The sequence below is a fragment of the Lasioglossum baleicum genome, chromosome 3, assembly GCF_051020765.1.
Source record: "Lasioglossum baleicum chromosome 3, iyLasBale1, whole genome shotgun sequence".
Classification (NCBI taxonomy): domain Eukaryota; kingdom Metazoa; phylum Arthropoda; class Insecta; order Hymenoptera; family Halictidae; genus Lasioglossum; species Lasioglossum baleicum.
The window spans coordinates 5,595,186-5,612,168 of record NC_134931.1 but is presented as its reverse complement, the minus strand read 5'-3'; the positions used below and the strand labels follow the sequence as shown (position 1 = coordinate 5,612,168).

At 38.8% G+C, this 16,983-nt stretch overlaps 1 protein-coding gene across 2 annotated transcripts; it reads right to left on the bottom strand.

Moving 5' to 3' along the window:
• Positions 1–6,988: 6,988 nt before the first annotated feature.
• LOC143221943 (phospholipase A1 member A) lies at positions 6,989–16,098 on the bottom strand. Of its 2 annotated transcripts, none has more exons than XM_076447628.1 (7): positions 16,032–16,098; positions 14,293–14,404; positions 12,923–13,071; positions 11,534–11,788; positions 10,998–11,189; positions 10,301–10,469; positions 6,989–9,937 (listed from the first exon to the last, which is right to left on the bottom strand). In XM_076447628.1, the coding sequence occupies exons 1-7, from the start codon at positions 16,096–16,098 to the stop codon at positions 9,823–9,825; spliced, it is 1,059 nt and encodes a 352-aa protein (XP_076303743.1). In that variant the 3' UTR covers positions 6,989–9,822. The 2 variants fall into 2 exon arrangements, with proteins under 2 accessions (XP_076303743.1, XP_076303742.1); XM_076447627.1 differs by lacking the exon at positions 16,032–16,098 and adding an exon at positions 14,546–16,003.
• Between the last annotated feature and the right edge of the window lie 885 nt (positions 16,099–16,983).

Below are 16,983 nucleotides of genomic sequence, written 5' to 3'. Positions count from 1 at the left end.
AGGTGAAGTCCAAAGGTCCATTTACTCTTCTTTGATAAAATTGTTTCAGAACTTCTTCGAGAATCTTTGACATTGTTATCACTAGATTACGGGTTCTTTATGTCTTTCTTTGTTCTTGATATCACATTCTCACGCAAAAGAGAATAATGCTTAATCAGAAACTTTGAAGCCCGATTACAGGGATTAGGATAACAAATAACGCGTAACTAACAACGACACGAATTTTCTCCACGTTTTCTGGCAAATTGACCAACGTGGCATATTCGGTTACGTTACACAAATTACGAAGACCCATCGACTGTTACCGATGACTCCTAAGTCTAGGGATAAGCCGATGTGACATGAAATTCAATTTGGCGAGCATCTCGTTGACCAATTGCAAGACCGATCGTTCAATAGTCTGCATTTCGAGGAACACAGGCTCTTCAGACTACCTACCGGTGCTACCAGTAACATCATTTTATCCGTGGCAGAGGCTGTTTTGATTTCGAACCACAAGCGAACTCGTTTCAAAGTTCTCTTAGGAGATGGCATCGATCTTTGCGATTCAAATTGTAACATTCATAATCAGAGAAATCTGCAGAACGATCAGTAAAATCGCTGTTTTGTTTCAATCATGCCGCTTATATCAGTCCTCCTGAAAGGGAATCGTTTGAAGGCTCAGTTGCAAGAATAATAGCAGATGATTGAGAATCTGGTCCAGAAAAGGTATAATACGTTAAACCAGCTGAAATAAAAGCGTGTATGTGCACAACTTTGCCGACCAGCTCGCGAACTATGTGTATCGCACGCATGCACGATCTTGTATCGCTTGTAAACATTATTCAATATCTATCGAACATACAGTGATCGTCATTCTGACCTCCTATCATTTTAGACGATGCGAATTCGAGAAAACCCTAACGCTACAAACATACATATGTACATAATTACGGGATGCATTAAAGCACCGATACAAAAAAAAAAACGTTACTAGTAATAGTCTCCGGGATCATTATGTAGCTGCAGTTCAACTAACCAGAAATAGCTCGGTGTATCACGACGCAATCGATGACGCGAGCTTCCGTCGGCAAAGCTGCGCACACCGATTCGTACGATCCGTCGGAGAACGCACTCGTTATTGTATGGGAAATCAATCATCGCGAATAACATAACGAGCATAAAGTAGAGGTGTGTAAATGTAGACACGTAGAGAGCGCAGAACTCTTAGGTACGGTGCATTTCGGTTAATTGGGACGCCGGTTAATCATAACCGCCGCTTATAACTGGAACAAACACAGTGGAACCTCGCTCATTGTACACCGACGATCCCCACCACGAGTTGTTACAAGTTCTGGAAGTCTTGGCGGGGATTGTGATGGCTACACAATATCTCGGAGTGGGGAGGTTACCTCTTTCGTTGCGCGGCCTCGATTTGTGCTCGCATAATCAAGTTTCTGTATCATTTGGATTATTTAGTCTTGAATGAAATGCTAAAAGGTATTTTAGAAAATTTATACAGAATTTTAGATAGGTGTCACAGTATGCTACTTCGTAATCCGAGTGAACACTGTACCAGTTAATTGAGACAGACTATCCGGTCCCAACGTGTCCCAATTAATCAGAATCCATATCATATTCCATTCCCCCTGTTCCGGGTCCCGGGTCCCGTGATCGAGACACCTGGATCGAGATCGAGATCCGGACGCCGGCAGAAGCGCCGAGCATGCATGGATCACTATACTCAACCAGATTTGGTTCTATCATTTTTTCAGGACCAATTATCATAAACGATTGTATCCGTAGCATGTCCGAGTCACGTACTTTACGGCAGCATTGTACTTAAATGAAGAGAAAAGAGCGAGAGAGAGAGAGAGAGAGAGAGAGAGAGAGAGAGAGAGAGAGAAAGGGTGAAAGAGAGAGAGAAACTTTAAACGAGATTAAGAGAGTTTAACCGTTTTAAGAAGGCGTCGTGAGCCCGATATCGATCGAGATTGCCACGAGCTGCTTGCACAAGCGGGAAATGAACATATAATAATATCGTTGTTTCTCCGTCGACGAACGTGTTTGTTCTCTATCTGATTTTGTCCGGAACCGACTGATGTGAAACAGATTTACAACAGGTTCGAAATAAAAATTGGTTCAGAAAACACCGACCTCCAATCATGTTACACACGACAATGATCGGGCACGACATCGCTTCTCACCTGTCTTTCGATGGTTGCACCCGAAGGTTTTTTGTATTTTCGTATGCAATGAAAAGCGTACACTCCACGAAATCGTAGTTAAGAATTTACAACGAGCATGAACCTATAGGGGATCTAGAGAAACACTCTCCAACGACGAGTTTTTCGATGATATCATAATAATTAACATACGAGATCTTGAATAGAGAGATACTCATTATATTGTATACTGTTTCTTAATTATTCATGAGTTCTTTTACGTTTGATCGTTGATCTGGAATCGTCGACAATGCATTTGGCCGACACTGTTTTCATTGACCCTGATTGAACCGACACTATGTTTTCATCGACACAGTCGTCAACAAATATTTTCATCGACCATCGAACAATTTAACCAAAGCAGATACTGACACGTATTAGAATCACAATTTGGGGTGAATAATAAACTAGGCTGCGGTTTTTTATGCATTTGTTGAGCAGGGCGGTGACACTACATGTAGAAATAAGTCGAAAGGAAGGGATAATATTTTTTCGTTTGACGCTTCGTTTTCGAGAAAATCCAGTTTAAAGTTCCGCCAGGTTCGCGTGCTTTAGTATATGCACAAAGTAGAATTGGTTGATCATGGTCAGACGCGTCAGACGATTCCTATGCAATAAGCATAGTCAAACAAAAAAATGCTATTCCTTTTTTTCTACTTATTTTTACATGTAGTATCACGCCCTGCTCGGTTGTACCATCCGTCCGGCCATACCCTGTATATGAAGAAATTGCTCGAGTGAAACATATTCCTGCTTCCACAATCAATGCGGAACATTTTCATTTTCCACAAAAATCCGCAGTTTAATAATAACAGCAATTTTTTATGTAAGTAGTTATCAGTTCGTGAAAACGAATGAACTCGGACCTGTTGGTAAACACGGACTGCCGATTAAAATATTTGTCGACGATTTGACCGTGGCGATGAGAACGTAGTGTCGACGAAAGTTAATGTCGGTGAAATCGTGTCGATGAAAACAATGTCGGCGAAATGTGTTGTCGACGATCCCAGGATAACCTCGGTAGTATACATATATAGTGTCAATGAAGTAGCCGAACGACCAGAGAACAGTTAATTCTATGTGAAAGTTAAGTTTGGAAATTAATCGTTCCTTTTCATTCGACATCTTTTCGCGAATACGAATATGTAACAAATATACGTAGCTAAGGATAATTTTTAATCGATCTTGAAGTAATAAAAATTAATTTTGAAGTAAGACATATCGTTGTTGCATTGTACGCCTAAATGACGCGCAAACCAACGACATCCACAGTGTCTGTTTAGCGACCTTCACCAAACACGCTCAAACAAGATAGAACGTTTCATTTTATTTATCAGTGCCAGTGCCTTTTCTTTTGAAAAAAAATACGTCAGAATCGAAAAAATGCCATTACACACGCTCAGTCCCGTCGTCCGTTTTGTTCGCGCAGCCATAATCTTGTCGTGCGAGGCGGAATACCGACGCTATAATTTCACGTCAATCTTAAAATGAATCAGTCACAGCTATTATTACATTGACAGGAGAAATAGGCAAATATTTTACACAATAATTGCGATCATTTTGGCCACATCGATCAAACACCATTCTATTCTTTTAATATTCGCTTATACTTAACATTTTATGTATAATATAAATTTCCTGAATAATTAGGCTTGATACAAATTTTCTCTAGTTCGTAGAGTTAATCGATTTGGCAAACGAGTGGCTGAATATTGTCAAAATTCACGTACAACGTTTCTTCTCACACGACTATGTGCATAAACAAAGTAGACTGCAAGACTGAGCATGTCCTTCATTGTCGTGTAAATTTCGAAATGCTTCGGTTCATTTATTTTCAAGAATATCGAAGACACAAGAAATTGAACTTGTTCGTCCGTCTTCCGGTTTACAGCCATAGCTACAATAATTTCTTAACAGTTTCATAACATTTGCGTTTACAACTCGTTAAACTTACGAAACCTCGGATGTGATCTAAAGTTCGAACATTTCACGTAGAATCAACTATTTAAAGGTTACACCACCGGCTGGATAATATCACGCGTTTCAGTGATCAATAATCCGATAGTTGGTAAAAGCGTTAGTGATCGAGAATATCGAGGGATCGCGTACATCAGACCCGGGCAACTTCTTCCCCGCTGTCGCTTCACGACTCCCACTACCACCGTATCGGTTCCCCTACTATCAAGTATTTCATATTGACCCTGCCGTGCTTTGTGGCCTCCTATGTTTACACTCTTAGCCTTCCCGACCTCCTCCTACAGTTCACAGGAGTTTGATGGGGAGGATCCAGTAGTAGGGAGAGAAGTCGTCCGTGGCTCGCGAGTTGCAAGTTGCCCAGGCCTGGCGTACATACATATACACACTTACCAGATTGATTCACGTAATTTCTCGCGAGTAGCAGAATCGCGGGCACGCGAACGACATAACAACAACGTAACTGTAAATACGGGGCTGCGGAAGTCTGTACCATATCATTTTCTAATTGTTATCGGCGCTACCTGTATCTATGTAACGTCTAAATAGTGCCTTTCATTGCTTTCGAAATGATTTCCGTGTGTAGCGCCACTGGTGTATGAAAATCGATCGATGTCGCCGTTCGCGATGTCACATTTAGAGATGCTATAGCCATAGCTAAACGATATAGGGAAACGAACGAGCCATAGCCAAATTTATTACCACAGAACGAGCACTCATTACAGTAGCGGGCACATCTCCATTTAAACATATTTAGAATTTAGAGCGATCGTTCAAACCACTCTTGATCAGAGTAATATCGAAGAATCAGACAATTCGACAAAGTTCATTCATAAAAGAAGCAATTTCACCGAGGAAAACCAATATATATATATACATATATATTTTTTATTATGTTACAATTGAATATTCGAAGGAATGTCTGTGTCTTTCAATTCGCACTGTGAAAAAAAGTATTCTTCTGGATATTCGTCACCAATTATTTCGTAATTTTCAGTGGATTTATTCTTTCGGAACAGTAATATATTAACTGCATTATATCAGAGTTCGATGCGTGCAAGGTTTTCGAAAGAACGGTTACAATCTAACTAGGGACTAGCCATTTTCTAGCAGAAATTGCTGATTAAAAGTTAACACTACTTGTTACGTTCTTTGAACAGGAGTCATAGAAATAAAAGATTATATTGTATTTGAATGTTCTTGAGTGTTTTACGCCCATGTGTTGTTTATTATTCAGAAATTACGATCGAACGTTCCCGTGTAAATTTGTAGTTCGAAAACGTTATTTTAATTGTCTACTCGAGAGGCTTCTAATAAAAGATATATGAGTGATACATATACATATACATATTTTCATTCGTGCAGTAAAATAAGTACGTCGTGCATGCACTCGAAATAATAAATTACTAGTTTAGATTGTTTTTTATTTTCCATTGTACTATGCAAGTTTAACGAAAATATTCGTCGACTGATTAATTAATCATGGATCACCATCATTTATCAGAAACGAGTGTACTGATTCAGTGGACGAACAATCGTCATGGTAAGACCAATAGCATAATCTACATCTTCTATTATTTATTTCATCTTCACTTGTGTTAAAATAAATGCCTTCGACATATAATTTTCTTTCTACAAAAATTGTTACACAAAATCAAATGTTTCCTGGCACAAATTGCCCGTAAATATGACTCATTTACATAACAGAAAGGCATGACGAAGGCACGCTCGAAAGCATTTGGCGATGTTGGAATAAGTGAATTTACGGTAGCATCAGTGCATACAATACGTGCCTAAGACCTCGATGCCTGCGATTTTTTACGAAATGAATAAATGCTTGTGACAGTAGCAAAACGACACGGACTTCCAGTGGATTCATTAAGAACTGGTCTTAACGTGTTAAATCGAATCGAGAACATCATGGGATTTTTTATCTTCGATTATTAGTATTATTAGTATTTTTTCGTGAACGTGGACTGCGCCAGTCTTTCGAGCATGGTCGTTTCTGTTAACAGTGTCCTGAGATTATTCAAGCTTCTTTGCCGTGTAACTGCGAAACGCTGCTCGGTCGTGAACGTATACCGGCTGTCAGGTTAATGTTGTTAATGATCGTCTATGATTGTCAGTTCAAAATTGCACGTAGCGACGAAACACGATGATGCAATTAAAATATGAAAAAACAGAAAGTTAGTTTGCGATAATGGAGAACGTTAATTTTTCTATTGTTCGAGAGTGTCTGCTGTCAAGGCTTCACTGTAATTCAGTGTACACGAGCATATCGTTGCTATAATTAATTTTGGAGCTAGGACAATTGTGTCAGACAATTATACCATATCCTACTCTAAGGACCGTCGTCCAGAGGCTAAAACGATTCAGCCTAATGGTAAAACAAAGTCAACTCTTTGATTGTGGACGATGCCAGAAATGCAACTAACAGCGTTCAAAGATAACAAATCGTTTTGTATCTCCTCACCGTGATTCGTCACTAACAAAGCTTACCTTTAATAATCTCATATCTAACCAAAAATAGCATACCTATTTCAGTTTTCGTAATATCCGTCATTTTAGCGATGTTACTCAACGTCAACGAACAATTCCTATAAATATACAGGGTGATCCTCGGAACGGGACAAGTTACTGCTCTTGTTTAAGTAACAATGGAAAAAAATGATAAAGGAAAAAATCGTATGTCATAATACGTCCTAACTACCTTATTTTTTATGTGGATGCACCGATGCACCCGCCAGGTGCAATTGCACTTTATTACTGCATCGATGCATCCACATAAAAAATAAGGTTATAGGAAGTTAGGACGTATTATGACACATGATTTGTTCCTGTATCATTTTTTCTATGTTTACTTATAAACGAGCAGTAACTTGTCTCAGTTTCGAGAATCACCCTGTATATATCGTAGAACGATGAATAGGATAAAAGTACTTAACAGAAGGAGGGAATATAATTGTGTCAAATTTTCACGTTGATATAATTGCCCGTAGATTTGAACAATTTTAATATAACGTTATCTCTAAACTCTAAAGCAATCTTCAATCGTGTACATATTTCAAGAATTAACGTCGAAACCAGGAGTAACAAATCGTGGTGGAGACTTCGTTTCATTTCTAGTTTTAATTGGATTTGTAGAATCACTCGTCAATATTTACTTACTAGTGATTTACAAGTGATCTAATGCTCTTCTTGTACTGGGCAGTTATTGTACACAAACATGATTTCATAAATTGATTATGTGGCATTCGAAACGAAATTGAACATGAAATATGAAATATTCGATCATAAAATTTCTCACATAGATTTCTTTATATGAAATTATAGATTTCTGTACATGAAAGTATAGGTTTCCTTATAGAAAATCTTTTCTACACAAAAGAAACTTGATATAACTATTTACCTTATGCGGACTTAACTTCCAGATTGCGTCTGTCTACGAATATTAATTTCCATTGAAGAGTCTAATCGATAAACGTCAAGTTCACGAAGTAAACATGTCATGTTTGCAATTAATATGAGTTACACCTAACACATCATTCACCTAGCTATTTATAACTCACAATCGGCATAAGATCTATAATGACGATAATCATTTAGAGTCGCAGTTATCTACTGGTAGTACAAATAACTATATATATATACATATACATATTATATCATTATTGTTACAACTGTTATTATTATCACTACTATAGACGAAATGAAATAGTTCCCATATAAAATCTATATCTATCCCAGACAGCAATTTGGTTTTCGAATCACACCGATTTCATTTGTTTAACAACGGGTGACCACGTAAATTGCTCGTTGACGGCTTTTCAATTGACATGATTTCCGCCACTCGATGATAACGAACTCTTTGTGAAGACGTTGCTGTTGTGAAAGGGTCCAACGCAAAGATATACAATATAATGAAACATTAAAATAGATTGTACCATCATCAAACACAACGATTCAAAAGATATACATACATGTAACTAAACATACTTTAACGTAACGTTAAAAGAAGCGAAAAAGAAAAATCTCAAGCGCACACCTCGTTGAAGCATCGTTTCGGCTATCAGAAGAAAGTTTCAATGCTAGAAGATCGATTTGATTTATTGTTTATTTACCGAACAACGGGAACTGTCCATTTTTTTTTTACCGTAGACGTTACGTTATATTCGCTGTAAGAGCGTAGAGAATTTATTCCTAACTCCAGAACTCGATGCAACTCGAAAATAATCCAATTTGAATGTCCTGAGCGCCTCCAGCTTGAAACGCGAATGTCTTAACAACTTGTAATCATTCCATTGCATATTATACATAATTAAGAGAGTTAGCGCTACAGTGTACTGTACATCCATAGAAGTTATTACTATATCATATAATTATTATGTAATAAATATTGTTGTTAACATAAAGCCTGTTTCAGATGAATTATTTTTCTCGTTTTCGATGTGATGGAAACCTACGATTCTAGTCTTCTAACTTTTGTTCTTTACCGCTTCTCCTTACGGTTTCCTTTGTCTCTTCATCGTGCTAATTCAGAAAAGTTGATATGTATACATTATAATCTAGAAAATTTGATAACTTTGGTGGACAACTCTTTATTTTCTAAGCTAACCAAATACCTTTGTTATTTAAGAAAAGAACCAACGTATCGTTTACTTTAGTACACTTTCTCGAGGATACTGGTGTACGTAGACTAATGTTAGCAGTTTCTTACAAGAACAAGATCAAATAAAATCGTATGAAATATGTTGTAAGATCTAAAGATAGAAAAGTCAAGTTTACCGATTAAAATGGATGTTGTGTTACGAAAGAAGTAGCAAGAAGTAAGATGAGCATTGCGTTTAAAGATTGTTATGTCCATTTTACGCTTAATCATAATTTGTAATGCCTAAACATTTAATAACGAAATAAATGGAAAATTACAATACACCGGTGTTGTTCTATTATCCTTTTGGAACGCGTCTGATTTCATAGACAATATCATAACAATTTGTTTAGTTTGTGCTAGCTTAACTTATTGTAAAATCACGTAAGTGAAATTGCAAGTAAGAAATGCAAGTTACGGACGAATTGTAAAACAACGTGGCAAGTACGTGCAATATCAGTAGTACAACAAAGCATAAGCAAAAGTAGTACATATATGGATAAAGTATGACTAAAATATACAATAAAATTTAAGAATGTTAAATGAAATAAAATCGCAGAGAAATAATTTCTTACCTCATTCGAGATACGTTTCTAAATAGAAAACAGTTCGACAATAAAGTATTACATTACAATGTGAAGTATGCCGTTTATTTCACAATGAACAATGTAAAATTACGGAGACTAGACGTGTAGCATTACGTTGTTACGAACTGGGTAAACAATCTGACAGAATCGTTACGGTACGTAAAGTGAAAGTTCTTAGATTACAATGGTACACTAATGTGCATCGTGCACATTGCTAGTTACCGATATATCATGATCGATGGGACACGGGATTTACGGAAGGCTGCATAGAAAAAATAGTTTATTATGTAAGAACTAATTAATAATTGTACAAAGAGTTAACGGGAGACGTAATGTACAATGTTTACGACTAAATTATAGATACATACAAGCTACTCTATAATTATGTTGATCAGTTGCTTCAGTAAGCTCAATACTGGCGGTAGGACGATCGCTTCCGACTTGTCGTTTGTTGGCTTTTTCCGGGAAGACCGAGGGCGTACGGTTTTTGTGCGTTTGTTGACAGATAATAGATGCCTCGAGCTCTGCAAATTTTCAACGTAATCTCATGTTCCGTGATCGGTTCACGCCTTTTTTGCGTATTCACATTTTTCCGTTTCACCAAAAAAAAAAAAATGGAACTTGACAAAATCTTTCTTCTATAGTTCACTCTTTCAGGACCAGGAGTACTTACGAGGAAAATCCAGATGTCAGGAAATGTATTCAATATTTCCAATATTATTTTACTGTGTTTGTTAACTTCTTTGGAAGGGACACAAATGAAGTGTAAAATATCAAGCAAAGTTGCCAAAAATCGTGCGTCTGATCGTTTTCATGTTCAAGTGATTCAAAGTAAGTAGGTGTATGAGCCATGAAGAAATTATTGTTCAATGATAAAAATTGCTTACGTATGAGGGGCGTCTTCTCCCATCAGAATATATTCGTCCAGCTGCGGTTTGCACCATCCGATCAGGTAGGAGAAAAGATTTCCGCACGGGGCTGCCCAGAAGCCTACTTTTGTCGTGATTGACTCTATGTAATAAGGCGTTACCTTTGTGTGATCGCATGACAAGGTCTCTGTTAAAAAACACCAAGTTCCATTGATTTCATTTCAAATCGTCTCTACATCTACTTTAAACACATATACTAAATGTGTCGAGACAACAATTTATTATTGCACGAAGCACTTGTGATGAAAGATCAAAACTTTTTAGAATTATAATCAGCAATAAAAATATGTGGCCTGAAAGTTTTTATAATTTGAATATAATAAAATCAGTTTTTATAATTTGACAGTCAATTTAACCCCGAATATTACCCAGTAGAATCAAATTATTACAGTGCTACGCCCACAGGTAAGCAGCAAGGCGAACGCGCCTGTGATTGGCCGCTCGATAGGTGTGAACTCCGCCCCAAAGCACCGAGTCTCTCACTTACCGAGCGGTCACTGTACTACTCGACGGGAGTTTTTTAATTCACTTAAACAAAACTACTTCCTCAACTTAGCGCAACGTAATTGCGAAGAAATGAGATTGCGTGCAGAATTTAACGAGTTTCTTTCTAGTGACCAGTAGGTAAGAACACGAAGTGAAAATTCGTACTTACGAAGTAAAGAAGATGTGGCGCATCCGGGTTGGCTCGAGCCCCCGTTCACGTAAAAATCCGCGTGCCCAGTTGGCCCCCACTGACCTAAAATACCAGCACCGGTGTGGATCACGTCGACAAAGTGTGCATCTGTTTCGTCCAAGTCCATCGACCGGTTGCCATTCATATAAAAAAATATTGTCGGGTCGAGCCCTGTCCAGAACACACGAAAAAAATCGTTAACATTAGCCTACAATTAGCCTACAATTTTGTTCTTGATGTTATCGTTTTGAAACATCCATTTCGAAATAGAACAATGTCTCGACGCATGTGAAATGGACGTACCCCTAATCCAATGGCAAAACTCATTCAAGGAACTTCATTTTTTTAAATCATGCTAAGGAGTTGAAAATAATGTATCGGTATACTTAAATTTTGTTAATCTTTGTTCAGCTTTAAATTGCGCCCTACCCAATTTTCTCACGAATGCATAAAATCCGTACTCTAGTGATTATGCGCCGAATGAATTTCTACAAGTAATAGATTGCACAAATTACCTGTGATTCTTCCAAGCTTGTCCTCGGGCAAGTAATTCGCAATTAAGCCACCTATATGCGCACCCACGCTGTATCCGAGCACGTGTATGTTCTCCACACCCGTGCCACGTGGATGATCCCTCAAGTACCTTACCAATTGAGCAATACATCGAGCACAAAAATCTGGACCCCACTGTATCTGCGATAGACAGGGCTCGCGTACCAAGGTACCATAATCGACGATTATAATATTGTAATTGCCTCGCGTGAAATACGCTGAAATCGAAAGTTTCATACATCGAGGGATGAGAACGCCAGATATGCCAACAGAGAAAGAATTATGGTCCATGGTCGTGCTAATCCGTAAAGGATTCAATAAAACTTGCTAACTAACAATAAAAACAGATTACCATTCGGGTTGTCTTCTTCTTAGGTTACGATTCGTTCTATCGAACACTGAAACCATTTTATACGTTCCGATTATAAACCCGCTCTACAATCAACGAGAATTCAGTTCTCTTTCCAGGGTGTATGAAAATGGCAATCCTAATTACTAAAACTCGACCGATATCGCGAGTACTAAACATATTTTATGCAGGGTATAAAGAAAACCATCTATTAAATGTCAGAAAACTCTTATTTGCAGTAATTTAATTTATACAGGTTATCCTAGTAAAATTCCAGCAATTTCTACCTAACCGGTGGTAATACCTAACCCAGATCGATCCGTAGCGTATGATTTTATAACGATCGGTAATACTTCAGATGCTCACATTAAAATTCAAGGTGATCACGTTAAGAACGCTCTGGATGATATGTATAATGAGTACATAGGTTACTGGAATATCGAAGATCGCTATAATTTAAATTAATGGTCAAGTAAGACATAAGTTCATACGTATTTTATTATTTTTTAAACGATGCAGCCGTCCCTGCAATGGCCATATATGTATAATTCTTATAAAACAATTATTGCCGTGGATTCAGATGAAGTATAATTTATGTCGTAGTCAATTAGGTCAATTTACCTAATTACAACAGATACATCGCTCATATTAAACCTTTGCGAAGACAAGATTCAGGTACAATAATCCTTGAGCAATTAATAATACTTTTTGAAAATTGACGTGGTAAAAAACTTTAAATAGACCCGATACGGGCCTTCTCGAAGGTTAATTAACCATCCAGTACCATTCTTTTTTTCTGTACATTTCTTTTTACATTCATTCCAATTTTTTGTTTCGAACAAACTCGGATCTTTTTATACGTGGTAAGAATGTTTTATCGCGTGCAATCGCGTGCAAGTAAAAAAAGTAATATATGTACGTTCAGGAATTCTCTGGCGAATGGCACTGGACGGTTAACGCAACTCGCAGGAGCGAATCTAAGGAATTGTTTGTTAAAAATTACCTTTCCGAAGATCTGGACTAGGTATTAAGCTCCTCCCGCCGCCGAAACCATGAATAATGATTTTCGTAGGGTGCGACTTATTGAACTTGGAATAATGAAGCGACTCGAATCTTCGAACGTCTAAGCGTAAAGGTTTCTTTTGCGTGTCTCTGAAAAGAAAAGCGATTAAACGGGAGTGTTACTGCGGATAGAAAGTTGCGTTCTCCTCTTTGATCATCTCTCCAGTGAAACTGAAAGTGGTCACACTGTCGAGTATATGAATTAAGTTGCGCAGTCTATCTATAAATCTTCGGGATCCCCACCCGATTACAATTTCGGGTGCCCGCACACCATTACTGAACTCGAAAATAAAGAATTAAAAAGAAACGAAAGCTTGAAAAACACATGACGTATTCGATCGGATCGCACTCGTGTCACTTTCAATGTGCCGCATTTCCAGGAGAAAGATGGCGAGACCGTCTGGAAGAAAGGAAACGCGAGTGCGAGCCGGTCGAGTAAAAGTATCTGAGACACGCCAGAGCGACGCGACTATAGCTATCGGAGAAAGGTAAACCTCGAAACGAGGCCGCTTTCAGTACACGGCAAAATGATCATGATCTTGAAACCGAGAGTCTTACGTCGAGGTTCTTCCTCGCGGCGTTCCAGTTGGTTCTCGAACGCCGGAGGAAAGTCAGGAACCGCGTTCGAATGACGCAAAATGGAAACCTCTCCGAATGTTGAACTGCTAAACAACACTCTTACGCGACACCTATCGTTTTCATACAGGTCAATGCATCAATGGATACAATGGATCAATGTAACACCGGAACTACGAGACCCGTCAAAACGACGGATTCCACATTTTTTAATTTACGATTGCTAAAATTTGAAATACGCACTCATAGGGAATTATTCGATCAATTTATTTCTTTCAACATATATATTCTGATATAATCGCTAAAAATCTGAATACACGCAGTCTTGTTGTTTTTATACAATAAAATCATATATGACAAAGAAACAATAAAAGCAATAATAAAAATAATATGTTAATATGAAGATGCATATGTTCGTTCTTTCCTCTATAAAGCACAGAGTGAAGTCATCGAAAGAAGAATTTTTAAAATTTTTAACGTTGCTCTCACATCGTTTGAAGTATTAAATTGTTCAAGATTGAGAAAAGAAGAAGAACATCTGCAATTTTATTAATATCTTTTTAAACACCGTTAACTCTTTTCTATAACATTTCTATCATATATTATATTTACTTCATGACAAGTTTCTAATTGCAGTTAACAAGGAAACTAAGGAACAAACAAGCTGGGTAAAAATAAAGTTGTCTAATAGTTTCTGTTACTAGATATGTTTATTTCATGATTTCGTGAACTTACCTCGTGTACAAATAAAACTGAATTTCCGGGTGCGGGCACTCAAATGGTGGCTTCGCACAGGACGAACTATTGAACAGGTCTTTAAATGTTTTGGTATCCGCACTCACGCCGTCTACGAAGAAACACAGCTTATTAGAATCGCTTTAGCGGTCAATTTCCTCTGGAAATGATCATCCGTTTCTCGGAGGACCGTAACACGATTTATCGCTTGAACGCGATCGACCGTAGATAATTGACGCAGCAAGTTTCGTACTACAAATCATTGAATCGTTGCGAGAAACTAGAGAAATAGGCGAAGGTCATCCCGTCTAGACATCTATCGTTCCGATTGTTTCTTTCTTTCGGAATCACTCAGCTGGACACGCGTTTTATTACGATTCAGTAATCGATGCACACGTTGCTTGCACTTTGGAGTTTAACCGCTGCAGATTCTATTTTCTATCTACACTGTGTATACAGCAAGCAACTTCACAGATGTCAACACGGAATGTTTCTGAACGACGCGACGTTATGTTGTATAACACTACATTCACAATTGTCTAACGAGCATCTATATTCAAGCATATACTATAACGAAAACCGTGCCAAATCTCAGTAAACCTATAAATGTAAATAGGGGACCAAAAATTTTCAACTTTTCTGTATGTATTGTAATATTACACAATTCGACGAAAAAATGATAAAACTTTAAATTCTAATGCGAGGAATCCAAGTTTCAGTACGCGGAGTTCACTCGATTGAAAGTTATACAGCAGTAAAGTTGCTCGATTCCAAGCGGGTTTGACAGGTTAAACGCTGCCATATTGGTTTCCACGTTTCCAGATATAGAAGCGGGTATGATGTACTGAGCGGATACGCTAGGTCTGGGTTAGATTTGGATTACGGCCTAGATTCCTTGCACTAGAATTTAAAGTTTTATCATTTTTCCGTTAAATTGTATAATATTACATTCAGAAGAGTTAAAAATGTTTGAAAAGAATTTTCTCACGCGGTTCAGCTCTTTATCGAGAGCACAGAAACGAAGATGACACTAGAATAACAATTCTTGAAAGACTCGAAATTGTTCACTGACAATTAGAAACACTTGTATGCACGTTCTGCACATTATGTACGTTATTAACGTCACACTTATTGATCGAAGCACACGTAGATCATGAAGAAATTGAACAGGCACCTTTGCAATGGGGCGCAAATAGGTACGCGAAGAAGGCAAAGATGATAGGAGCAGATGGTAGCTATACATAGTATCTATACAATTATAATACACGCTATTAAGGCTTTCGATTGTAAACCTTGTCCGTTTACAATTATTTTCCCAACATTTCACAATCGTTGCAGCTAGCTGCAGCGGGGAGGAGGTCTAAATTAAGATTGTATACTGTGTCGTGATGAAACGCTTTCAAGATTATTCCAGGAGGACCTGATTTACACCTGGCAGCTTCGACAGTAAGAATTCTCTAATGCTTACGGCGTCGTGCCCGATTTGCGGATCAGAGTACGGGTAAATAATGAAGAAGTTCGACAGGCTCGTTTTCAGCATCCTCGCGCGGCTAACCGTACGAAGAAGACGAAGAAGACAGCACCGGAAGCAAGGAAGAGTTTGCTGGGAATCGGCACGTAATTGCTTAGGATGTCACAGAGTATTATTGATCAGAGGTAGATCACTAGAGAAGTCTAACTGTGCGGGAATAGTTAGATCGCGCGAAACGTTAGCTACCGACCGGTTGGCAATTACTTACGGTGTTGGAGCGTCTGCAGTAAAACTAGAGGAACGAGGAGCAGATATCTCACGACACTGACCGCCATCTCCCGCACTCCCGTATTTTGTGATATAACATCCAGCCACGCGGTGGTGAAAAATCAGCGAAACTGGTGTCAGCGGTCGCTCGTTGACGCCGGTATTCTCGTGGCCGATCGCGAAACACGAAGTCACCGGGTTAGAGGATACCGGACGAGCAACCACACACCTGGGGGGAACTTTTAGAAAGTAAACGGGCTCCCGGACTCTGTCCGGCACACGGGGATTCCTCTCTGGTTTTACACATCGCGTGCGCATATATGCACGACATTGTCGTACGGTCACCGTGTATAGCGACCGCTCGTCGAAATAGGTGGAATTATACTCTGTGCAACTGCACGCCCAACAACGGGTTGCATCTTTGCTCGGGTTTCGCGGTGTGTCGCTGTTTCCGGGAAAGTGTCGCGTGCGATTACGTTCCTCCGACGCTTAATTATCTCTCTCTCTCTCTTTCTCTCTCCCTCTCTCTCGCGATGTTGCCCTCTCGCGCGGTGAGACGAGCAGCCTACAGATCGAATGAAACCCGAACGAGAAAGTTCCACGGCGAGGTAATGCCAGGCGGAACAGGATTCGAGAGTTTAATCGCAGCCTGTCGATGGGAAACGGTGACGAAACACCGCTAGGGATCGTGTCATTATCGTTCTACCGAATCGCTATCCTAATTCAACCGTTTCCACGTGCTTCCACGCTGATCGTTCTACTAAATAATGTCACCTACACGCGCAGCCGATTTTGAAAGCGGTCTTGCGAGGGTGAGTGCGAGAAATTCCTCGATTTTTATTCGGTTCGAAGGCATGTTCGTTTCGTTTTATATTAAATTGGTGAACAATCGATGTACTAATTCTAATACTTCTTCGTGGTTCTGCTCGATAATGCCATGCACACGCGCCACC

Excerpts from the sequence above, each read along its gene's own strand:
- LOC143221943 (XM_076447628.1), bottom strand. The coding sequence starts at position 16,098 with ATGGCGGTCAGTGTCGTGAGATATCTGCTCCTCGTTCCTCTAGTTTTA. Across the intron at positions 14,405-16,031 it reads ACTGCAGACGCTCCAACACC|ACGGCGTGAGTGCGGATACC; the intron begins GTAAGTAATTGC and ends GTTTCTTCGTAG. Across the intron at positions 10,470-10,997 it reads CGCCACATCTTCTTTACTTC|AGACCTTGTCATGCGATCAC; the intron begins GTAAGTACGAAT and ends GTTTTTTAACAG.